Source organism: Thalassophryne amazonica, chromosome 1 (assembly GCF_902500255.1).
Source record: "Thalassophryne amazonica chromosome 1, fThaAma1.1, whole genome shotgun sequence".
NCBI classification, from domain to species: domain Eukaryota; kingdom Metazoa; phylum Chordata; class Actinopteri; order Batrachoidiformes; family Batrachoididae; genus Thalassophryne; species Thalassophryne amazonica.
The window spans coordinates 68,523,702-68,550,501 of record NC_047103.1 but is presented as its reverse complement, the minus strand read 5'-3'; the positions used below and the strand labels follow the sequence as shown (position 1 = coordinate 68,550,501).

The following is a 26,800-nucleotide window of genomic DNA, read 5'->3' as shown; positions in this document are numbered from 1 at the left end:
AGAAACAGAACACAAACAGCAGGTTGGTCGCTCTCTCTCTCTCTCTCTGTTGCTCTCTCTCTTTCTGTCTCTCTCTCTCTCTCTCTCTCTCTCTCTCTCTCTCTCTCTCTCTGTTGCTCTCTCTCTCTCCCCCTCGCTCTCTCTTTATTGCTTTCTCTCTCTCTCTCTCTCTCTCTCTCTCTCTCTCTCTCTCTCTCTCTCTCTCTCTCTCCCTCTCTCTCTCTGATCAAACCTAAATAAGCACTGTGACTCTTTAAAATAAAAGCGCCTTCGCTGCATGTTGGTGCGTTCATCAGATGCCCTGATCGATCAGGTCCGATCAAACCTGAATAAGCGCTGTGACTCTTTAAAATAAAAGGGCCGTCGCTGCACATCGATGCGCTCATCAGACAACCTGATCGATCAGGTCTGATTATATCAGCAAACCTGATCGGAGCAACCAGAGCTTTAAAAGTTTAAAGAGTCAGAGCGCTTCATTCCCGGCAGCCTTTATCACAGCCAGACTCATGAGCATCTGTACACAATGAAAATGATCCACCAAGACAAAAATAATGATAATAATAATAATAATATTAATAATAATGTTAAATGACTCTGTTTCTGATGTGCACCACACCGTGCAGTAGAGAACAGAGCGCACTTTCACAGAGGCAGAAAATAGCAGCTATGGCTACATACGTGGCAGTAATGTAACTGTAAAACTGATCAGAAGATGCATGGGAAGACCTGATGGGCTGATTAGGTTGCAGGAGAGCAAAGTCTTTAGGGTTCTGGTGTTTTCTGTTTACTGTATGGTTGTAAGACTTGGTGGTTTAAGGTGAAAACTGGATATCCTGAGTACTAGACCTCTTCAGAGGATCCTTGGGTAATGCTGGAAAGACTTTATCAAATGAGAGGTTACTCGTACTTAGGGAGATGAATACGAGGAATATCACTTATATTGTGAGGGAACATCAACTTTGATATTTTGGCCATGTAGCACATTTTTCTATGCGTGATCCAGAACATAGGCGTCTGATTGCTGAGGACCACATTGGCTGGAGAATGCCAAGGGGATGCACCTGGCTACAGCAGATAAATATTTATTTTAGAGATGTGGGGATGGACCAGTATTCTGCCTAGGTGGTTGCAATCCATGATCCAAGGCAGTTATACATTGTGCGGTAAATGTGGTGACACACTGCAGCACCACCTGCTCCCAGATCTGATCTGATCTAAAATTAATTAACAATGGTATTGTTGTTTTTTCATCCTGCCACACCTCAAGTCTGTATCACCTTGGCCTCCCAGTGATGTTATCCACTCATTCAGGGCATTTTCCCTCTTTGGTCCACGGCCAATAGTCTTTAGCCAAGAGCCGTATCAGTGAGGCCCAGCATGTCAATTCTATTGAGCTGGCTTGGCATGTCACAGGCAGTAAAGACCCCTTGATTGACTCCTGCTTGGATAGCATGTCCAACTCCATACATTAATAATGCTGAGGGTTCGATAGATGGATGGGTAGGACAGATTGATACAGGCAGGCAGCACATTTATCACAAAGCACACATGAACTGCACTTGAAAGGGTCATAAAATACACCACAATGTTATCTTAGCAACATGAGGTTAGTTACAGGATTCACACAATCAGAAACATATATGCTTTTGTTTGAATTTTGTGTGTGCCTATTTGAGTTTTAAAAGGGTTGATTTTAGCTTTTAAATATTTTGAGACAAAAAACCCCAAAAAACATCAGCCTCCCAAAACAATCATTAAAACAACTTAAAGTGCCACAGTTGTTATATGCTGGCCCCTACAGTTCAGCAGCTGGGTCACTCCTGTGTGTGCCACTCCAAGGCTTAATTGGATACTTGGCACTTTTCCAATACTGTTGTCAACAGGAGCATAGCAGCTAAGCTAAACAGTTTATAATCTTGCATCTTTACAAATGGAAATAAAAACTGTTGTTTTGCAAGCACATGGAGACATGACTATTTTTTATTGGATGTCTCAGAGAGTGAACAAAATCAAACTGTTTCAAACACATTTCACATTTTTTTTATTTACATTTTTATAATTACAGGCTGCAGCCCCCCCCCACCCCCAAAAAACAAAAAAAAAAACCAACAACAAACTTTATCTAAAAACATTCAAATATTTAATTTCAAGTTTGATTAACTCAAATGCCATCATTCTCTCAGTCTGGTTCACTACACATAACCAGTAATGGGAAAGACTGCTGTCTTGACATTTGTCCAGAAGACACAAGCTGACACCCCAGCTAGTGCTGAATGCATGTCTGTCCAGAGAGTGTTGTATCAAAACATATTCATGGAAAGTTGACTGGAAGGGAAAAAGCCTGGTAGGAAAACATGCACAAGCAACAGGCATGATGACTCTAGCCTTGAGAAGATTGTCAAACAAAGCCAATTCGAGAACTTTGGCGAGCTTCAATAGGAGTGGACTAAGGTTTGAGTGAGTCCATCAAGATCCGCTATGCACAGATATGTCCAGGAAATGGATTACAATTGTCAATTCCTACAGTTGTCACATTCCAAGTGTCAAGCGACTCCTGGACAAGAGACAAAGCCAGAAGTGTCTAATTTGGGCCAAGGCAAAAAAGAACTGGACCATTACTCAGTGGTCCAAAGTCCTGTTTTCAGATAAAAGAAAATTTTGCACTTCATTTGGAAGGCAAAGTTCCAGAGTCTGGAAGTGGAGAGCCACAGAATCCAAGTTTCTTGACATCATCAACTGGTGTTGGTCCACAGTCAATTCAGCCATTGACCAGGAGAGTTTAGAGCACTACCTTCTTCCATCTGCTGACAAGCATGATGGAACTGATTTCCTTTCCCAGCAGTAGTGAGCACCTTCTCACAGTGCCAGTACTATTAGTTACTGGTTTTCTGACCATGGTATTGCTGCACATCACTGGGCCCATTGACAATTCCTCATACGTAGATTATCTACACAGTATTGGCAAGATGAAGATGAGGCACCAGACCCAACAATCAAAGAAACCTGGGCTTCCACAACACCTCAGCAGTGCCACAGGCTGATTGTCTCCATGCCACACTGCACAAGCAGCCCCCAATCAAGTATTGAGTGCACAAATGAACATACAGTGTACCCAGAAAGTATTCACTGCGCTTCACTTTTTCCACATTTTGTTATGTTACGGGCTTATTCCACAACTTTTTCCATCAAAAGTCTACTCACAACACCCCATGAAAAAAGTTTTTGTTTGTTTGTTTGTTTGTTTGTTTGTTTGTTTGTTTTTTGCAAATTTATAAAATATTTAAAGAATTGAAATTACATGTATGTAAGTATTCACACTTTTTGCTCAGTACTTTGTTGATGCACCTTGGACAGTAATTACACCCTCAAGTCTTCTTGAATATGAAGCTTGGTGCACCTATCTTTGGTCAGTTTTGCCCATTCCTCTTTGCAGCATCTCTCAAGCTACGTTAGGTTGGATGGAGGAGCATCAGTGCACAGCCATTTTCAGATCTCTCCAGAGATGTTCAATCAGATTCAAGTCTGGGCTCTGGCTGGGCCACTCAAGGACATTCGGAAAGTTGTCCTGAAGCCACTCCTTTGATATCTTGGCTGTGCACTTAGGGTCATTATCCTGCTGAAAGATGAACTGTCACCCCAGTCTGAGGTCAAGCGCGCTCTGGAGCAGGTTTTCATCCAGGATGTCTCTGTATGTTGCTGCAATTGTCTTTCTCTCAATACTGACTAGTCTCCCAGTTCCTGCCACTGAAAAACATCCCCACAGCATGATGCTGCCACCACCATGCTTCACTGTAAGGATGGTGCCTGGTTTCTTCCAAACATAACACCTGGCATTCATGCCAAGAGTTCACTATTTTTCTCATCAGACCAGGGAATTGTCTTTCTCATGGTCTGAGAGTCCTTCAGGTGTCTTTTTGGCAAACTCCAGGCAGGCTGCCATGTGCCTTTTATTAAGAAGTGGCTTCACTCTGGCTACTCTACCACATAGGCCTAATTGGTGGATTGCTGCAGAGATGGTTGTCCTTCTGGAAGGTTCTCCTCTCTCAAAGAGGAATGCTGGAACTCTGACAGAGTAACCATCAGGTTCTCGGTCACCTCCCGGACTAAGGCCTTTCTCCCCCGATTGCTCAGTTTAGACGGGCGGCCAGCTCTGGAAAGAGTCCTGGTGAATCAGAACTTCTTCCATTTATGGATGATGGAGGCCACTGTGCTCATTAGAACCTTCAAAGCAGCAGAAATGTTTTTGTACCCTTCCCCAGATTTGTGCCTCAAGACAATGTTGTCTCAGAGGTCTACAGTCAATTCCTTTGACTTCATATTTGTTTTGTGCTGTGACATACACTGTCAACTATGAGACAGGTACGTGTCTTTCCAAATTATGTCCAACCAACTGAATTTACTCCAGGTGGACTCCAATTAAGCTTCGTTTAGAAACACCTCGAGGCTGATCAGAGGAAACAGGAGGCACCAGAGCTCAATTTTGAGCTTCATGGCAAAGGCTGTGAATAGTTATGTACGTGTGAGTTCTTTTTTTCTTTTTTCTTTTTTTTTTTTTTTATAAATTTGCAAAAAAAAAAAAAAAGCTTTTGTTCACATTGTCATTATGGGGCATGGTGTCTTAAAGGTTAGCCCTTTGCCTCACAGCAAGAAGGTCATGTGTTCGATTCCCACCTGTGGCCTTTCTGTGTGGATTTTTCATGTTCTCCCAGTGTTTGCATGGGTTCTCTTCAGGTGCTCTGGCTTCCTCCCACATACAAAGACATGCAGTTTAGGTGGATAGGAAACTTTAAATTGTCCATAGGTGTGCATATGGGTGTGGATGTTTGTTTGTCTATATGTGGCCCTGTGACAGAAGGGCATCCTGTCCAGGGTGTACCCCGCCTCATGCTCTATGACTGCTGGGATAGGCTCCAGCTCCATGCGAACCTTAATTGAAATAAGTGGCTGAAGATGAGTGTGTGTGAGTGCCATTATGGGTTACACTGTGTAGAATTTTGAGGAAAAAAATTGATTTCATCCATTTTTTAATAAGGCTGTAACATAACAAAATGTGGAAAAAAATGAAGCGCTGTGAATACTTTCCAGACATAGCGTATGTTTCAGAAGTTCTGAATTTCAGTGTTATAAACACTTTTTTTGGAATGGTCTTATGAAATATTTAAATATTTTGAGATACACAGTTTTTTATACTTTGGAGCTGTTGGCAATAATGATCAATATTGAAAAAAAATGCTTGAAACATTTTCATTTATATATGATGTCTAGGATAGATAAACTTGTCACTATCTGAAATCTGACAAAACAGCTTGGACTTTATCACAACATTCAAATTTTTTGAGCTGTAGGTCCAGGTAAATGCATACCGAATCCACTGTGACCACCCCAAGGTTAAAAACTGAAAAAAAAGAACATATTTTAGATGTATCCCAGATGGTCACATCCCACATAGAAGTGCCCTAAAGTAAAGCTAGTAATAGTAGCTGTCAGAATAAATGTTTTCTTCTTATAAACATTTTATTCTTGGTAGTTTTACTTAAAAACCCCATTTCACAGGGATAGAATAGAAGAGAATAGAAACTTTATTGTCTTTGCATATATATATATATATATATATATATATATATATATATATATATATATATATATATATATATATATATATATATATACACCACAGGACGCTGTGAATTTTTGAGCATGTTCCAAACAAATGCAGAAGGGATGCAGAGACTGGAGGATGCTCAAACGATGCACAGACGATGCACAGAGAAGGCACAGACAATGCCATGGTTGGTCAATGGACACTAAATGAATGCACTATGATCGGGGGCTCCTTGTTGTGATTTTTTTTTTTTTTAAATAAAGTTGTTGTTGTTGGTTGTATTTACAACATAGGTTGACCCAGGTGAATGCAACAGCAACCGAAATTCATAGAGTCCAACAAATCAGACAGGGGATGTTTCTTCTTTGACAGCTAGGCAAAGAGTGAGTGTCACCCCCCCCAAAAAAAGAAAAAAATGCTCAGGGGTCTACTAGGAGGCACAGGCACTGCTGAATAGATGCTCAATGAATGCAGTGTGGCACAGAGGAATCACAACAAAGCTTAGTGGATACACAGGACTCTATGGTCATGGGGGTTGTATGGAGGAGGTACAGAGGAAATTCAGAGAATGCTCAGTGAGTGCATAGATTGACAAGAAATTTGCTCTTCAGAACGCTGAAATAACGCACAATGTATGTTGAAGCATTTGTGTGCAGGATATAGAGCCATTTTGTGTGGTGAGGTTGCAGATTGCATTATGTCATTGCTAATCATAATATGGTACACTTCGCATTTTCACTTATTTGGAGATGGGCATTCATTCTCCCTTTTATTGCAAAAAGTGAAATGTATGATCCTCCATTTCACAAAAAAAAAAAAAAAAAAGGACTCTCAAACTTAGATTCATGTTGAATGAGTGTCCATGAGTGGACATGCTCCCAGGGTTCATTCTAAGCTCATGAAACACATCGATTTGTTGTTGCGGGTAATTTCTGCGAATAAAGCCCCATAAATAATGCATACTGTAGCTTTAAACCAAAACTGGCAGATGCCCCGGATGAAAATGACACTTTCAAATGCATTGACTTCTTACTGAAAGAATCACACTCTGTTTTTATCTTTATACTCCTGGTATGTGCAGGTCCATGTGATCTATGTGTACATTTTCTCACACAGATGAAGCAGCTGTTGCCTGATATCTAATAGAACACAGGGAATATCCTATGAGTTTTTTTTTGTTTTTTTTTCCCACAGCCTCCAGTTTTCACTAAGCACATAACAGACGGCAAGAAGATGTGCAAGATGGATGTAATTGGGAGCTTAGGTCCATCCCAGGAGAGCCAGGGCTAAGATGTGGCTCTTCTATTTCCCAGAATGCACTGTTAGGCCAGTGGGAAGAAGCATTCTGGGGAAGCAATTAGCAGGTAACATGTTTGCAGTTGGGCTGTTTTAAGCCAATACAGACTGTGGCTGGAAGCTACACTCCAACTCGGAACAGCTCAGGAGTGTGCGCACGAGACCCATTCACACACGATGAACCGTGTACACACATCACGCCGTTTTTAGCAGATGCTCCTGTGATTCCATCTCATTTTTATCGTACATAATTGAGCCGGAGCGTTTTCTGCCCCTTAAAAGCCGACATGTGCAATTGCTAATTCAGATCATACACTGTGCACAGACTAAAAAAGCTTTTATTAACCAAGTGTCTGACCCAATTGGTTTGTGTATGAAAGCACCTGAGCGCTAGATTGAAATTTAATTACTTCACTTAGTTAACCCACTTAAGGACCGTGTTGAGGTTACTCGGCTCAATTTGTTGGATCAGCAGCTTTGTACATTGGGGATGTTGTAGACTTGGATTGTGGATAATTACTATTAATTAGTGGCTGATACTTTTGACTTTGAAACCGTGCACAGCAGAATGGAACAATGTTGGAGAAGGGAACCCGGAGTTATGTAGATATTGACGGAAGCAATATGGAGAAAAAGGGCAATTTCCTGAGAGCTTGGGCTTTGTGTTGCCTTGTTTTTGTTGTCGGGTCGCTGCAGGCATCATCATGCAATATGTCGACTGCACCCACGATGTCAGTCAGAATCCCATTACTGCAGAGGTCACAGACAGAGTGCTCCAGGTAAAAGTGTAAGTCTCAATGAGCCGCGCGGCTCAACTTTCTACCAGGGTAAAGAAAAATAATAAATTTGCACCTAACGATATTTTCTGTCTGCCACATTTCAATGAGAAATTTAAACTCTTGTCAGATACAGGGATACGTTTGCCACTTTTTTCAGACAAAATGGAATCAGAGCTTCAGTCAGGTTTTTTTTTTTTTTCTTGCTCTTTTTTGCCACTCGTGCAATTTAAGCACATAGCCTCACGGATAATTTTATGAATGCATACAGGGACCTTTACTTCACAGGCAGTGGTTTGCACACTCAAAAATGCCTTAAGCAATTTCACTTTGAGAGTACCACACCAAAACAAAGATGCCTTGATTCCATGAATATTTATTAATAGTAGATACTGGAGCAGAGTTTAAAAAATGGAGGCTAATAGGTGGATGGAGATGAGGGCTATGAAGACAAAGGATACAAAGAGTCAAAGTCATTCAGAGACACCCCACAGAGGTTTCAAAGCAAAGCAAACCCATCAGGAAGAAGATTTTAACACAGTGCAGCCCTGGAGGACATTTGCAATTGAAAAGCCGTCAAATACACGTCTGATTTACTTCATAACTCAGGCTGTGGTAAGAGTTGCAATGGTGAGGAAGCCTCCCTTGGTATCTAATTTTCAGGAGCCCTTTTTTGATTGGCAGCACAGCTGCCTCGGCGGGGAACAGACCCTGCGGGCGTCGCTGGTGGTCTCCATCATTATGCCGATGGCACAGTCATTTCTGGACGCTGATTAAAATATTGGTGTGTTCAAAGAAGCTGAAGGTTAAACCACAAAGGACTCTGTGTGAGGTTGTTTCACCTGCACAACATCCCAGATGGTGCCCACCATGCTCTCACTCACTCACATTCATTTACGCACTAAAGCTTGACTTTTAACAGCAATGAAAGGGTGTCTGAGAAATAAAACACAGATTTTAGCTGTTAATGAGCAGGTGCTTTTTTTCACTGCAGGGATGAGTACTGTACTGAGGATTTAGACATGTAGGCCCCGTTCATTGTACACAGGTTACCATATTAGATGAATTAAACTTTTCACATTTTGGTGAGATCCCATATTTCTCAGACTGGTAGTCGGAGCAACATATCCCAAGCTGGTTTGTTTAGTGTAAACAGGATTAGACCACTGATGTTACTGGTAATGTTTAACAAATCTGCTCAACCATGCCTGTGCTGTGCTTGTTGGAGGTACAGATAGTGTCCAGTGCAGTGAAGTAAGAGAATTCAAAGTGGGGAGAATATTGTGAGCTCATCAATTTCATTGAATTTATTTCATTTATATAATGCCAAATCACAGCAAAACTGCCTCAAGGTGCTTTACACAAGTAAGGTCTAAACTTACCAACCCCTAAAGCAAGCACACAGACGAGAGTGGTAAGGAAAAACTCCCTCTAATAATATTGAGGAAGAAACCTCAAGCAGACCAGACTCAAAGGGGTGACCAACTGCTTAGGCAGTCATTTTAACAATTACAAGGGTTTGCAAAGTTTTAAAAAGCTGAAGAAACAGAAAACAGGAAATTAAATAACATAATATAAAGAAGCTGAGAAGTCCCTGCAGGCATCAGCACCACAGGCAAGGGTCATCCAGCATTCTTCACGCCATCAGTGGGTCTCTTCCCGCGACAGGGTCACTTTTGAAAGCAGACTGCAGCATGCAGCACTTGCTTCAGGCCTTGTATCTCACGATCAGTTTGGATCTGTCAATCCTGCAATCCTATGTGATGTCATCTATACCTCAGACAGAGAGAAAAAGAGCAGAATCAGTCAGACAGAAAAAACTACACCTAAGGTATAATTCATCAGCAGCAACATGAAAACAGAGAAAATACAGGCATTCCAGATGAGGTTAGTGTTGGGCCGGCTAGCATGCCCATTAGCATCAGCCTAGAAATGCCGGCTGTGGAGGACGGCTTTCAGACTGTGGTTAGGCGGACTAAGTCATGTAGGACTCATTGCCCAGTTTCGGTACCCCGATCATACTTGCCACTGCAAACTGTCAACTGGTTTTCTCCCTTGGATATGCCTGTTGTGAGTTCTTTGAGCCCACAGGTGACTTCCACTCGTATCTCCAGGCCAAAACACTGGGCTTTAGCGATAATGGATTCTATCATCTGCAAAGTCAGGTTACAGATGCTGGCTGACGTTAAATGTATTCCTGGGGCCAGAGCTCCCGACATTGCCTCCCATCTTAGTGTGCTGACACTGCAGAAGAGTAGACAGACAAAGGAACATGACATGAGATACAGTCACATAGTTATTCATGTCGGCACCAATGATGTCAGGATGAAGCACTCAGATGTCACAAAAATGGACATAGAGAGGACTTGTGACCTTGCCAGAAAGATGCATCAGCATTGATTAATCGTCTCTGGTCCTCTCCCCTCCTGGGGTAACGATGAGGCGTTTAACAGGCTGACATCGTTAAACAGGTGGATGGTGCAGTTTTGTAGACAGCAAGGCCTTAGTTTGATTGATAACTGGCCTTTGTTGTGGGGCTGCCGTGGCTTGCTGATACCGGACGGCCTTCACTCTACTGGCGAAGGCTCTGCCATCTTGTCTGCGAACATAAATAGAGCTCTACAGGGAGAGTAACATTAAGATTTCACAGCAGGCCATGGAGCAGGGGCTTTGAGACCTTGCAAGGCTTATGACAAATGTGGATATGGAATCCATTACCTTAGCGGGGAAATTAGAGCAGAAAATCCACTATGGTGATAGTGGATTTTCTGCACTAATTTCCCCGCTCATCTGCTAAACCTATAAAGCATCAATGGGCCTACTGGCCTATGAAGGACTTCTTCTTTTTCTACTTTTCACAATGTGGGGCTTAATTGTGGAAATGGTGCTACAGGAGATCTATTTTACAAATAATATTTTGACAAAATAAGATCATCTTCATCCAGATGTTGCCAGGCAAACATAATTAGCCACAATGATGCAAACAGACATCTATAATTAAACAAAATGAGGCAATCTGCTTCAAAAATCTCCTTAAGTCAGTGAAACTTTCTGACAGCAAACATTTATAGAGTCTCTAGAATGTAATGTCTTCAAATCAAAATATATTCCTATCACATTGTGTTTTCTAAACCTGAACTGCTCAGCACACAGCATGAGAAAATGGAGCAAACAGCAACAAGTGTTTGACGATTGTCCGTCCAAATTATTGTGTTTATTTGTAGATACGGCTAAATTGTGGTGAAGGACACTGGCCGGCAAAGGTGAAAGAGGCCAGCTGTCACAAGACTTTCTCACTAAGATGCCAGTCAACACAACTGTGTGGCTTTCTATGTCCTCTTCCCTTCAACACCTTCCTGTCTGATTCCCTTTGGCTGCATCACAAACAAATCGGAGAGATGCTTTTCACCTGGCTGTAAAAAATACATAAAAACTAAATGAAAGGGCATTTTCAAAACAGATAGAGGGTTGAATCATGCATTTCTCTGAAATAAACAGCCATAGTGTTTTGAAGTGATGATGAATCATGTGTCTGTTGAGAATATAGGCCAATCTCCAACCTTCCTTTTCTCTCAGAAATTCTTGAAAGGGTAGTTGTAAAACAGCTAACTGATCATCTGCAGAGGATTGGTCTATTTGAAGAGTTTCAGTCAGGTTTTAGAATTCATCATAGTACAGAAACAGCATTAGTGAAGGTTACAAATGATCTTCTTATGGCCTCAGACAGTGGACTCATCTCTGTGCTTGTTCTGTTAGACCTCAGTGCTGCTTTTGATACTGTTGACCATAAAATTTTATTACAGAGATTAGAGCATGCCATAGGTATTAAAGGCACTGCGCTGCGGTGGTTTGAATCATATTTATCTAATAGATTACAATTTGTTCATGTAAATGGGGAATCTTCTTCACAGACTAAGGTTAATTATGGAGTTCCACAAGGTTCTGTGCTAGGACCAATTTTATTCACTTTATACATGCTTCCCTTAGGCAGTATTATTAGACGGCATTGCTTAAATTTTCATTGTTACGCAGATGATACCCAGCTTTATCTATCCATGAAGCCAGAGGACACACACCAATTAGCTAAACTGCAGGATTGTCTTACAGACATAAAGACATGGATGACCTCTAATTTCCTGCTTTTAAACTCAGATAAAACTGAAGTTATTGTACTTGGCCCCACAAATCTTAGAAACATGGTGTCTAACCAGATCCTTACTCTGGATGGCATTACCCTGACCTCTAGTAATACTGTGAGAAATGTTGGAGTCATTTTTGATCAGGATATGTCATTCAATACGCATATTAAACAAATATGTAGGACTGCTTTTTTGCATTTACGCAATATCTCTAAAATTAGAAAGGTCTTGTCTCAGAGTGATGCTGAAAAACTAATTCATGCATTTATTTCCTCTAGGCTGGACTATTGTAATTCATTATTATCAGGTTGTCCTAAAAGTTCCCTGAAAAGCCTTCAGTTAATTCAAAATGCTGCAGCTAGAGTACTAACGGGGACTAGAAGGAGAGAGCATATCTCACCCATATTGGCCTCTCTTCATTGGCTTCCTGTTAATTCTAGAATAGAATTTAAAATTCTTCTTCTTACTTATAAGGTTTTGAATAATCAGGTCCCATCTTATCTTAGGGACCTCATAGTACCATATCACCACAATAGAGCGCTTCGCTCTCAGACTGCAGGCTTACTTGTAGTTCCTAGGGTTTGTAAGAGTAGAATGGGAGGCAGAGCCTTCAGCTTTCAGGCTCCTCTCCTGTGGAACCAGCTCCCAATTCAGATCAGGAAGACAGACACCCTCTCTACTTTTAAGATTAGGCTTAAAACTTTCCTTTTTGCTAAAGCTTATAGTTAGGGCTGGATCAGGTGACCCTGAACCATCCCTTAGTTATGCTGCTATAGACTTAGACTGCTGGGGGGTTCCCATGATGCACTGAGTGTTTCTTTCTCTTTTTGCTCTGTATGCACCACTCTGCATTTAATCATTAGTGATTGATCTCTGCTCCCCTCCACAGCATGTCTTTTTCCTGGTTCTCTCCCTCAGCCCCAACCAGTCCCAGCAGAAGACTGCCCCTCCCTGAGCCTGGTTCTGCTGGAGGTTTCTTCCTGTTAAAAGGGAGTTTTTCCTTCCCACTGTAGCCAAGTGCTTGCTCACAGGGGGTCGTTTTGACCGTTGGGGTTTTTACGTAATTATTGTATGGCCTTGCCTTACAATATAAAGCGCCTTGGGGCAACTGTTTGTTGTGATTTGGCGCAATATAAATAAATATAAATAAAATTGATTGAAATTGATTGATTGAACCAGATTTTTCATTGTTATTTGAAGTTGCTGCCCCCGCTGCCACCGGATCGTGAGTCAGGGCTCACTTTGAGAACTATATTTAAGATTGTTTGTGATGTGAAAAATATTGCGTCTTTGTGTTTATGTTTCCAGACCACATAATATCCAGTTGTAGTTGGAAGTTTACATACACTCTTCATGGGAATGAATGTTACAGTAATTTTGGGCTTTTAATGATGATGTCTTTGAACTTTTTTTTTTTTTTTTTTTTTTGCCAGGGTGGCATGATTGTCATCATATATCATTCATGAAGTTAAATACAAAAATTGGGTGCAAAAATGTGAAATCATTTTGGATCTTCTCTAATCCACATAGGGTCAAAATGATCCATAATGGTTCAAATATACACATACATTTACTTATTTTTTAATAAGTGGTGCTGAAGGTTCTATAATGTCTTTCAATGTTACAAACCCATTTCCAATGAAGTTGGGACGTTGTGAAAAATGTAAATAAAAACAGAATACAATGATTTGCAAATCCTCTTCAACCTGTATTCACTTGATTACACCACAAAGACAACATATTTAATGTTCAAACTGATAAACGTTATTGTTTTGTGCAAATATTTGCTCATTTTGAAATGGATACCCACATCACGTTTCAAAAAAGCTGGGACAGTGGTATGTTTACCACTGTGTTACATCACCGTTCCTTCTAACAACATTCAATAAGCGTTTGGGAACTGAGGACACTAATTGTTGAAGCTTTGTAGGCAGAATTCTTTCCCATTCTTGCTTGATGTATGACTTCAGTTGTTCAACAGTCCGGGGTCTCCGTTGTCGTATTTTGCACTTCATAGTGTGCCACACATTTTCAATGGGTGACAGGTCTGGACTGCAGACAGGACAGTCTAGTACCCACACTGGACTTGTACGTAACGGAAACCTAATTCCTTGCAATTGAACATTGAGAGACATTGCTCTTCTGCTTTTTCCATTTCTTCTGATTGTTAAGAATTTCTTTTAAAATGTGTAAAAACCTTTGTAACTGTTAGACTGACCTGGGTCTGGTCTGCTTGAGGGTTCTTCCTCATTATCATCAGATGGAGTTTTTCCTTACCACTGTCATAAGTGTTCCAGGGCCATCCAATCTCTGTACTCAAAAAGTGAGAGCTGTGTTTGGGTTCTCTGCAGTAAGTCGGACTCGTTTCTGGTGGGGGTTGGCCTTCACTGGGGCTGTGCCTAGTCACCAATCCTGTTTGTGATATTCATGGACAGGGTATTGATGCGTAGTTAGGAGTAGGAGAGTCTTGGTGGGCTCAGGGTCTCATCACTGGTTTTTCAGATGATGTGGTCCCATTGGTTTTATTGGTCTGTGACCTCCAGCACTCACTGGGTCAGTTCACAGCTGAGTGTGGAGCATCTGGGATGAGGATCAGCACCTCTAAATCTGAGGCCATGGTTCTCAGCAGGACACCAATGAATTGCCTATTCCGGATAAGGAATGAGGTCTTGTCCCAAGTGAAGGAGTTCAAGGATCTCAGGGTCTTGCTCACGAGTGAGGGGAAAATGGAGAGTGAGATTGGCCGGAGAATCAGCACAGCAGGGGTGGTGTTGCATTTGCTCTACCGTACTATTGTGACGAAAAGTGACTGAACCAAAAGGGGAATCTTTATTCCTACTCTCACCTATGGTCATGAGGGTTGGGTCATGAAAGAACTAGATCGCACGTACAAGCGGCCTAAATGGGCTCCCTCAGGAGGGTGGCTGGTGTCTCCCTCAGCGATAGTGTGAGAAGCTCAGTCATCTGTGAGTAGCTCAGACTACAGCTACTGCTCTGTCACATTGAATGGAGCCAACTGAGGGTGTTCGGGCATCTGGTGAGGATGCCCCCGGATGCCTCCCTGGGGAGGTGTTCCAGGCACATTGAGCTGGGAGGAGACCCAGGACTAGGTGGAGAGATTATATCTCCATACTGGCCTGGGAAGGCCTCGGTATCCCCCAGTCAGAGGTGGTTAATGTAGCCTGGGAAAGGGAAGTCTGGGGTCCCCTGCTGGAGTTGCTGCTCCTGCGACCCGATCCGGGACAAGCGGTTGAAGATGAGTTAGTGCATATTGTCTGTGTGCTTGCTCAGGGGGGGTTGGTCAGGTTAGACCTTAAGCCCCTTTCACACTACCTGCAGACAGACTGTGCACTCTGCCTTCCCTTCTGCTTGTTGTTGTGCTGAGCTGCAGGGCTGTGCTCTGAGATCTGCTGTAGTTTATCTTTCCTCCCTTGACCGCGAGATGCGTGCGCGCGAACCATCCTTGAGCAAATGTGGAGATGTCTGGAGTGCTACTTGATGTTGACATGTCCTGGACTTATGTCCTTTTTTTAACTGTGATGAGAGAGTCTGAGGAGAGAAAGGAACTAACTGCCTGCAGACAATTTTTTTTCTTTTCTTTCCTCTTTTGACCGCGAGATGCGCGCGCATGCGCACGCGAACGTACCATCAAGCAAATGTGGAGATGTCTGGAGTTCTACTTGATGTTGACATGTCCTGTCTCAGGACTTATGTCCTTTTTTTAACTGTGATGTGAGAGTTTGAGCAGAGAACAAGGAACTAATGCCTGCAGCCAGAATTTGTTTTCTTTTAATTGTCTACATGTGTGCGCTGTGGTCTTTTTTTTTTAACGTGTAGTGTTTACTGCATTAAGTACACGGTATAAAAACAATCCTGCGTGCTTTATACTGCGAGAACAATGGAACATAGCAGGAATCATAAATTGCCTTTGAGTCACGCCGGGTAATGCCTCTTTGCCCCGACTTGTGCTGGAACCACTTCCTTTCTGCGTCGAGCACAGGACGCCAAAAAAATTTAACAGGTTTAATTTTGCGGCACCCGACTTGCTTCCTCCTTTGCGCCCCTTGCGCTGTTGTGGTGCCGAGCTGCATCATCTCGGCACTGAGTTGCTTCCACGCGATGTCGTCATAATGACACACGGCGCAACTGGGAGCAACCGGGAGCACCCCCGGTGTGAAAGGTGCTTTACTAGTGTGACACGCCTTGAGGCAGCGTTGTTGTGATTTGGCTCTTTATTAATACAAATAAACTGAAATTTATTCGTGTGTGTGTGTGTGTGTGGGGGGGGGGGTGTTGGAGTAGTTTGGTCAAAGGTCAAGGTAAATGAAAGCATGGTCTCAAAAACACCTTACTGGTATCTCAACAACCAAAAAGCTTTACTTGGATCAATGTGTAGTGTTATGTGTCGGACGCAGCTCGGAGAACCGACCAGCGTTTGAAGGACCCAGTATGAAATAAGCAGAGCACGGTACAAAGGCTAACTGAATTTAATACATAACAGTGATACAAAAATAACAGAAAGTGCGGTCTGGCGTGGTGCGCTCCCAGCAGCGCTAACGGTCCGGAGCCAGAAGCTGTTCGGCCCCAAGGACCCCGCCGACACCCCCCAGGTGGCCGCAACAAACCGAGTCTGTGAAAGAAGGAACCATTATGTGAGTCCACACTCTACACACAGAGAGAACACTTAAAGGTGTACAAACAGCAAACACTTCCTGGCTTGATTACTAATCAGCTTCCCAACCTGCAGGCATGGAACATCCAGTTCACAAAACTCCACTGCAGTGGAAGCCGATACATGACTAACATACAGCTCAATATAATAAAGGTGTGAGGGACACCACATTTACTGACTGTATAAATGTTAGTCACAAAATCTAACGTACCTCAGGAAGTGTGCTGACGAGCGTGAGACCTCACCCCCTCCTCTTTCACAGACCGTGCATCAAACCCTGGACGTTTTCTGCATCCACTGATGATGAGATGGCTAACGAGACGACGATCTCACCCGTCTGGTCACAAGGTCGAGTCTCTGGCAAATACACACTGTATACTCCAGTCTTAAATGCCACCATGTTCCAATCCATATAGATGCACCTCAGCTGTGAGTCCTGACGAGCCGCAGGTGATCAGGGTGAGGTCCTGATAACCTCAGCAACACAGCCACTCAGTCCCAAATGCAAACCACCTGGAAGGAGAAACAAAGGACAGAAACAAAAAGGCAGCCAGGCCCCCCCAGCCATATAACATGTAGATGTGATTAGAAAGGTCGAGGTCAATGAAAACTTGGTCTGAAAAAGAAAACCAATTTTTTATTTTATTTTATTTTATTTATTTATTTATTTTTGTATATCTTACCAACACAGATGCCTAGATGGATAATCTAAAATATACATTGATCAGCAAAATTTTTTGGGATTGACTGAGATGAATCGCTTGTATCATGATGGCCAAGTGGTTAGTGCACTTCAGAGCATTTTCCATGTAATGTGGAGCTGTATCACGAAGGGCATCCAGCATGAAATTTCAAAATGCAGATTTACTGTGATGACCCCATGTGAAAAATGGAAAAGTTGAAACAACTGGCTTTGACTGGTATGTGTGGCTTCAAAATGTCACACAGAAGTCATATAATGATGTCGCACATTGTCAAAAACACCATTAAATATATTTACTTGTACATTTATATTGCGATGTGTTGAGAGTGCAAGGTTTGCATCAACACTTGTGTGTGTGTGTGTGTGTGTGTGTGTGTGTGTGTGTGTGTGTGTGTGTGTGTGTGTGTGTGTGTGTGTGTGTGTGTGTGTGTGTGTGTGGTGTGCATCTTCTTCCAGCTGCATTGCATGTGACAATCTTCCTTTTTTTTTGTCTGCTCCACAATCCCCAGATGAGAGCACAAATTTAAACTGCAGCTCCAACTACAGAATCACTTGGTGCCTTGGGTTTGTTGTTGATCTTCAATATCTTCCACTATATTGTTGACCCAGCTTTGATGGTGTGGGTTGAAAAAAGATGACCTATCTCTCTAGCTGCCACTTCTCCCCAAAGTTCCTGACAAGTCCTTGGCAGCAGGCAAAATCAATTCTTCACTGACAGTAAATTGCTGCCACCTTCTTTATAGCTTTAAACCAGACATGTGATGAGCTTTTCCTGCAGTCACACCATGTTTTTGCAGTGACATGATGATGTCACTGCAGAGATGCTGGAATCAAACTGATATTTTAAAAAAATCCTTTAAGTGGATTCCATTTTTTTGTCTCTCATACATGCTACCATAATAAATCCACAGCATGTTTATAACAGCTGTACATAGATAAGCTGTCAAGCTTCTGATGACGGTCTGATAACAGTGAGCTACCAAGATGCAACGAGCAATTCTTCTTTTGGAAAACCTTTTTTTTTTAATTAAAAAAAAAGAACACTTCCTTATTCTCTCCCGTGTGAGTAATGCAAGGGAGGTGATTTGTTTTAAATCATTTGCAGATGCACACCTCACCCTAGTGTTTCTCCCCCCAGTTCTTTCTGTAATACTGCCCCATATAAAGTACAAACTCAAACTATCCTGCACTTTTAAATTTAATCAAAGTCTAGCAAAAATAATCAGGCCTGGGCCCTGCAAGAACTTGTCTTACAGACAAGAGCCGCTCTTACAGAACCCAGAACAATGGATACAAGCAGTTTTTATACAGGATTACATATGTGTAACAGAGGTGGGCCTTATTTCACAAAATCCTTCTCTTATTGGCCCTCCATGGGCATTCAAAGGAGGTCCATCCCGCTGCGGGAGACATATGATTTAAGTGGTACAAAACTGGTTAAATCCGGTTCTACATGCACATACCAAGAGAGAACAAAGAAAAGTGAGAATAAGAATGAAAACTAAAAGTATAATCCGAAATAATCTAACTACCTTAATGCCAAAACAAGTACAGAAAACAAATAAAGAAAACCATAATTGAACACAGAAATATATCTAACACTAGTAACAAAAATGTAGTCAATCAGTGGCATCTGAGTTGCAAAGAATAATTGTGGGGATATTTCTGTGCTCTTCGAGTTTATTCTTTATTACTCAAACCTGTTTTTGCAAAACCTCTTTAAAAGAGGTTTTGAGTCTGGACAGGAACAAATGCAAGTAAAATTTAAGGCTTTGTTTAGTACTGTGACATACGAGGGCTGTCAATAAAGTATAGGTCCTTTTTATTTTTTTCAAAAACTATATGGATTTCATTCATATGTTTTTACGTCAGACATGCTTGAACCCTCGTGCGCATGCGTGAGTTTTTCCACGCCTGTCGGTGACGTCATTCGCCTGTGAGCACTCCTTGTGGGAGGAGTCGTCCAGCCCCTCGTCGGAATTCCTTTGTCTGAGAAGTTGCTGAGAGACTGGCGCGTTGTTTGATCAAAATTTTTTCTAAACCTGTGAGACACATCGAAGTGGACACGGTTCGAAAAATTAAGCTGGTTTTCAGTGAAAATTTTAACGGCTGATGAGAGATTTTGAGGTGATACTGTTGCTTTAAGGACTTCCCACGGTGCGAGATGTCGCGCAGCGCTCTCAGCCGCCGTCGTCAGCCTGTTTTAAGCTGAAAACCTCCACATTTCAGGCTCTATTGATCCAGGACGTCGTGAGAGAACAGAGAAGTTTCAGAAGAAGTCGGTTTCAGCATTTTATCCGGATATTCCACTGTTAAAGGAGATTTTTTTAATGAAAGACGTGCGGATGGGTTGCAGCCGACACGGTGCGGCGGCACAGGAAAAACACCTCCGTGTTGATAACCATTTGTAAAATCCAGGTGGCTTTTGATGGCTTTCAGTGGAGTGAGTGTATGAGAAATTGTTTAACAGCAGGACATGTTCCAACTTGTCCTTAAGGCTTCCAACAGAGGTGTTTTTCCTGTGGCGGAGCATTTGTAAATTTGCCTCTGTATGTCACACAGTGAGCTGAAATGAGAGACATGAGATGTAGTGAAGACTTTCAGTTTTAAATTGAGGGATTTCATAAAAATATTTCATTAACCAATGAGGAATTATGGCTATTTGTATATTCACTCCCTCCATTTTCAGAGCCTATTCATTGGTCACTGAGGTGGTGGTGGGGGGGTTGGTGCCTATCGCAGTGGTCATTGGGTGAGATATCGAGTACACACTGGACTGGCCGCTAGTCTATTGCAGAGAATATACTTTGAGTTGGACAAACTCACTTACACATATGGCCAATTTAAAGTTTCCAATTCACTTCAGTTTATGATCATGATTCCTGGAGAGGAACCATCATCTTATCATGGTGGTGAGGTTTGTGTGCCCATATGAACCTGAGAGCTGTGTTGTCTGGAGCCTTCGTGCTCCTGGTAGGGTCTCCCATGGCAAATTGGTGTCAGGCAAGGGGTCAGGCTAAGAATGGTTCACAATGGGAGGTGATGGTCTCGTGGTTAAGGCGTTGGGCTTGAGATCAGTTCAAATCCCAGCCTCACTGGGAAATCACTAAGGGCCCTTGGGCAAGGTCTTCAGTCCCCGATTGCTCCCGGTTTGTAGTGAGCGCCTTGTATGCCAGCACCCTCACATCAGGGTGAATGTGAGGCATTATTTGTAAAGCACTTTGAGTGTCTGATGCAGATGGAAAAGCGCTATATAAATGCAGTCCATTTGTCTGGAGCCAAGCCTGGGCAGAGTTCCCATCAGTGCGCGCCTGGTGGCTGGGCTTTCCATTAGAGCCCGGTAGGGCACAGCCTGAAAAGGCAATGTGGACGTTACATCTCCACCCTGTGGGCTCACCACCCACAGGAGAAACTGCCAGGGTCAGGTGCACTGTCCAATGGGTGACCCTGAAATTCAATGGCCTTGACGGACCAAGCCCAGGTTGCAGAGGCTAACTCTGCATGGAACGTCATTTCGCTGTGGGGGAAGGAGCCGGAGGTTTTACAGGAGATGGAGTGTTACCAGATAGATCTGGTGGGCCCCGCCTCCACGCACAGCTTCAGCTCCAGAACCACTCTCCTTGATAGGGGTTGGACTTTATTCTTCTCTGGAGGTGCAGAGAATGTGATTCGCCTGGTGGATGTGGGGATACTCACGAGCCAGCTGAGCGCCACTACATTGAAGTTTACCCCAGTAGATGAGAGGGTTGCCTCCCTGTGCCTTCGTGTTGCAGGGTGAAAACTTTGAATGTTGTTTGTGCGTATGCACCGAACAGCAGTTCAGAGTATTCAGGCTTCTTGGAGTCCCTGAATGGAGTCCTGTATGGGGCTCCAGTGGGGGACTCCATTGTTCTGCTGCGGGACTTCAACATAAATGTGGACAATGACAGAGACACTTGGAGAGGCATGATTAGGAGGAACGGCCTCCCTGATCTAAACCTGAGCGGTCATTTTTTTGTTGGACCTCTGTGCTAGTCATGGACTGTCCATAAAGACCACCATATTTGAGTTTAAAAGGCATTATTTTCTAAACTTTATGATAAAAGTCCTGAAGTTTTGTTTTGTGTTTTTTTTTTTTTTTTTTTAATTGTCCTTAAAACGTTAAGGGTGCAGAAAACTTTTCGCAGCACTGTAGTGCAAAATTTGACTGTTGCACCACCAGTCATAGCTTCACAGTGAAGTGACACGCAGATGGAAAACAGAAAACATCAGATCTAGGTCCAAGTCTCCCATGTGCCTTCTTGTGAACTGTAGCTGAAATGTCACATCAAAAAGAATCACTTTCCAGCTCCTTATGGATCTGACTGTAAGCTTCACATTATTTAACTTTAAATATGAAACAAAGATTCATTTAGCAATGATGGATGCTGATTGATCAAGATGTTCAAAATATTAAGTCTAATAATTGCCTCTATTTGCCAGAGAACTTTAACCTGAACGATAATGAGGAATTAAACCAATATTATAAAGTTTTCATCTGGCCACAGCAAAAAATGAATTTGCTGAGTTTATTGTTAAATTAGTATCCTGGAGAGCAGGAATTGAGTGAGGATTTAGTGCACCTTAAGGGTGTCCCTGTTTCCACACTGAAAATATGTTTCTGAGATCTCATCTCATATTAATTTGTCATAGTGAACGTAGCGGTGCCATGGCTCAGTGCCACCCTCTGGCTAACTCACAGCTATAATATTCATCGCCTCGCAGACTTACAAGCCCTAATGCCTTCATGTGCTTCATGCGCTTACTCCACAGTTTAAGTTGGCTTGTTTTCCTCAGCCTCTCTTCATTCCAATCATCCCTCGCTCATCATCTGTGGCCTCACTACAATTATGTACCCTGCAGTGGGACAATTAAAAGTGAGCTACCTTCCAGACTGGAGAGGGGCGAGAGAGGGAAAGAGAGGAGGGAGAAAATGATGCCAGATTTGTTTGTGGATTCGCCTTTCTTCTTTAAAGTACTTTGTCTTGAAGTGTACGAAGCGACTCTTTTAGCTGCCACTCTGTCTTCCAGTGCCACTGCTCGTCAAGGACGTGACGCCCTGCAGCTGCTTTGTCCAACGAAAACAAAAGCTGTCTGTTTTGAAATTCAGCCCTTGAAGAGTCACTCATGTTGATGCTGTTGTCCTCTTTTATCCCCCCCCCCCCCCCCCCCCCCACTTCCACCATGACTTAGGTGCAAGTGCAACCTTCACGCCAACAGCTGTGTGTACGACAAAGAGAAGCTGAGCTGCGAATGCGAACACAACACCACCGGGCCCGACTGCGGCCGCTGTAAGAGGAACTACCAAGGCCGTGCTTGGAGTGCCGGCTCCTACCTGCCCATTCCTAAGGGCACGGCCAATATCTGTGAGTACACACACATATCGCAGACATGATAACTCAGCAAAATTGTCAAGTCACATGACATAGTCAGCACTCTAAATACAGTCTGTGAGGATTTAGTGCACCTTTGCCGTGTGAACTATTAAAAAAAAAAAACAGTCTCACGGCAAGTCGTGATTCAGCAGCACAAAATATACATTAATCTATTGGCTCATGATATTGTCACGAAAAATGCCACATTTTTGTCACGGCAGCACAAATTCATTCTAATTCATTCCGTGATGGCTGCACAAAATTAAAAGTGAAGCGGGGGGGGGGGTGGGGGTGGTGGGGGGGTGGTGGTTATGGTTAGGGTTGGGGGTAGGAGTAGGGTTAGTAATAGTGAGTTAAAAAAAAAGCTGTCACGAAAATATGAATCATTTCATGATGGGAGGATGAAAAAAAACATGAGACTGGGCTGAAAAAAACATGATTGCTGAATGTGTTGACCACAACAGGTATGCATACCCCCCCCCCCCCCTTGTGTATATTCATTTGCTTCTACACAACTAGTAGTGCACATTGTCTGATATATGTATTTGACTCTCAAACAGGGATGTACCCAACATTTTGGATCAGCATCGGTCCAATATTGGCCAAAATGACTGGATTCAATACCGGAAATTGAAAAACACAAAACCCAAGCCAAGTTTTCTGTTGAACATCTGATTTGTGCAGTGATTTGATGTTTTGTTTGGACAAATGCGTTTATGAACAGAGTAGATGTTCTAAGACAGGGAAAATTGTATTTGATTAATATCAGTATCAGCAAATGCTGAAGTTTCCAATGTCGGCATCGTATTGGACAAAACAAAGAGGTCCTGTGTCATCACTTCTTTCAAATGCCTTTGTGTTTTGAAGAGGGGCATGGGTTTGATTAAGTTGTATTTGGAAGAGGAATATAAAGTATTCCTTTGCAACATAAATGAAATTTAGATGAAATGACTCTCCAATAAATGTCATTCAAACAGTACAAATTTCCCATTTCTGACAACACTTTACAAAAAAGTGTTAAAACATTATAAAAAATGAAAAGTGATTGAAAATTGGAGGTTAATTATAGAATGCATATTTATTTTTCCAAAAAATAGCTACTCTTTTCTGTGGCAGACATTGTACAATGATTGGAATGTGTGTGTATACACACACACGCGCTCACGTGAGTGTGTTAACATGACACCAGGAGAGAAATTGTCCAGACTCTATATATGGTGCTGGACAAAGCAGGCACCAGTACGGAGCAGTGGTCAACTAATTTTTTCTATGCCCAAATCACTTTTCAGTGTAAATGCAAAAATATACTGAATGCAGTTTGACACATCTTGTTCTCAGCCTGCAGGCTACTTCAGGGTAATGTTCCCAAACACACACACAAAAAAATCCCAAACTTTATATAATAGCTTCTTCAGAAGGACTGCCACATTTACCATAATGATCAAATTTGTACTAAAAGCTGAAAATTCCCTAAACCTAAAAAAATTAAGCATTTGCATACACATTATTTAAAAAATAATAATCATTTTGTGCTCATTGCACTTATGCATTATTCAGTATTAGAACATAAATTGTGTTTCATTGTTCACATTTGTTACATCACACAAAGGTTTGGTCAGGTTTGGGAGCATGCTCAACAGAAGGGTCTGGGTCCTGGGTCTAACCACTGGTCCATCTCCACCTGCCTCCTGCAGCAAGGTGGGACTGTATATGGGTATCCCCTTGGTCGTCAACACTAAGGTATCGGCACCCTGGATTATGCTCAGGGAAGTGCATCACATGGCCATAGTGTTGTAACTCATGCTCTTGCAATCATGGGCACAATTTGGTGGGGGATAGGAGGGCCATGTCCCCCCACCTTTTCAACCAGGGGGGACAGAATATGGTATGTCCCCCCCCTCACCTTCTGACATATATGTGTGTACTTGAAACATGCTATGCCAGTCTTATGTGCAAACCATGTCAGTCTTATGTGCAAAACCATGTCAGAATAGTATCTTTGTTTCTGCAAGTTTGTATTTTTAGCAGCATTGACTTGTTTACAACACCTGTTTCTTGTTTGTCACATTCGGAATTTTCTGGGAGTGCATTTGCCCAGATTTGAAACCAAAAATAGTTGCCTCTAGGGACTAGTGTCTACACATAAGTATCAATGGAAGGAAATCAGAAAAGCTATCTGGGACCTCAGAAAGCCCATCTGCAATTATTGCTTGATCTCCAAAATCAGTCTATGCAAGCGAAATTATGTTCAGTATAAGCATTGTTATTAGTGCCACTTCGAAAATTAAATTCATGATAAGTAATTTATCCTAAACTTATGATCTGTTGTTTTTTCAAACTTATGCAAAAACAAATCTTGAGAAAAAAAAATATAGTATGCGATAGTTAATAATTATTAAGAGCCTGTTCTTTAATATTCATGAATACATTTTCCCACATTGCAGTTGTTTTTTAATGAAAACTCAGCCTATCATTCTTTTTGAGTTCTACACATGTGGTGATACCTTATTTACACCACGATGTTAAAATCAATGCTGGCTATTCTCAGGATAAAGTACTTATATCCACAGTTTCAAATTGCATAAGTCAAATAGTGTCCACTTTATGGTCTTCTCAAAACATTAAAATTACTGTTCTGGATGCTCAGAATGCATCTGAGCTTATCTAGAAACCATTGGTTTCTGGGGGCCTAAAGCGCCCCCCAGACCCCCGGCCTATGGGCTTCGGCCCTGCGGGCCTCACACTTTGTTCCCCTCAATTTCTAGTTCTAAATTGTGCCCTTGCTTACAATAAAAGTATTACATCTCATATGAGTCTCCCAAAGTAACTGCTTGTTTGACACATGACAAAGAACTGAACTCATGTTGACATATTTGTTGGCCACTGAACTACCTGCTCTGCACTGCAGTATTTTTTTTTCCTGCACTCAGAAGATAACACTCATACCCTTCACTGCTATTTTGAAGGCAGGATATCAGTCTAAGGAGTTGCATCATTCAGCAGCCACCTGCATTGTTTCAGAAATTTTCTGCTGTGCTTCCAAGTTAATGCCCACCAAAGTAGCTGTCCTTTGTGTCCATGTTGGTTGAATTTGTCCACATGTCTACTTAGGGAACCTGCATCCACACAAAAAAAAAAAAAAAAAACAGCCCTGTAATAATATGTTACAATCCTGAAGCCCCGTCACACATAGCAAGAATGTGCAAGAACCAAGCCGAAATGACAAATATTACCATTATCGGACGCAGTCAGGAAGGAAAGAGGCATGGTTAGCAGTGTCAGGATGCATCCAGATTACCTCATCCACACCTGCATGATGGCATCGAAAGTGCATGTGGACAACAGTTTAGATGACACAGACTGCTGTCAGATGGCTATAAAAGGCACTGAAGACTGCCCGATGTCCAAATGTCTGGATGGCAAACACAGGACCAGAGTGGGAGGCAGCACTGTGTTCCTCACGCACACGCGTGGGGCTCAAATTATCACTCAGCCATGTGTCTCTGTGTGTGTGTGTGTGTTCATAAATGAGCCATTAAGCGCGCGAGACACTCGACACCTTTGCTGAAGGTTTGCTGGTAGTGGGTCAAGCAGTCACATCATGCGTCAGATGCAGCCTTTCCAGCGAACTTTAATTTGTTTTTTGCTCACTTCAGGAGCACAACACAACTCTGTACACTGTGATGTCTGTTGGATTATCACATGGGATTTAATTTTTGCAGCCGGGTGTGAGGCTTTTCACCACAGGCTGTGGTTTGGTTCCTGTGCACTCTGCGCTGTGAAAAGATCGTGGTTCTGTGCTGGAGGTGAGTTTCATGTTTAATAACGCTGTCGTGTCCTGGGATACAGTTTCACATCACACTTCCAACAGAGTTTAGATGGTGATCAGGTAATAATATGCATATTACAGCGGTGAGATTCATTCAGGTCCATGCTTGACGTGCGCTATGATGCATTACTGCGCATGAGACCATGGAGAAGTGCAGCGTCACACGTACTTTCGGTTTGATTGTGCGCTGTTCACATTCACGGTATATGAAAAATGTGTGCCACATACATTTTATTACATAACAACATGTCCTTTGCCCTCCCTGGCTCATGGCTCAATCAACCGCGATCAGATCATTTCAGATGCTGTTTTGATGCCATCAGAATATGTAGATTGCGATCAGATGACTCAAAAACTGCATATAGGCCGCCGTCAGATGTGTGTTCCATC

At 42.4% G+C, this 26,800-nt stretch overlaps 1 protein-coding gene across 1 annotated transcript in view; it reads left to right on the top strand.

Moving 5' to 3' along the window:
* Window positions 1-26,800, top strand: part of LOC117511575 (netrin-G1-like) — a 280,385-nt gene that overhangs the window by 61,822 nt on the left and 191,763 nt on the right. The window contains exon 2 of the mRNA XM_034171563.1: window positions 22,400-22,572. Coding sequence (XP_034027454.1) covers window positions 22,400-22,572 — 173 coding nt within the window. The remainder of the gene's footprint in view (window positions 1-22,399; window positions 22,573-26,800) is intronic.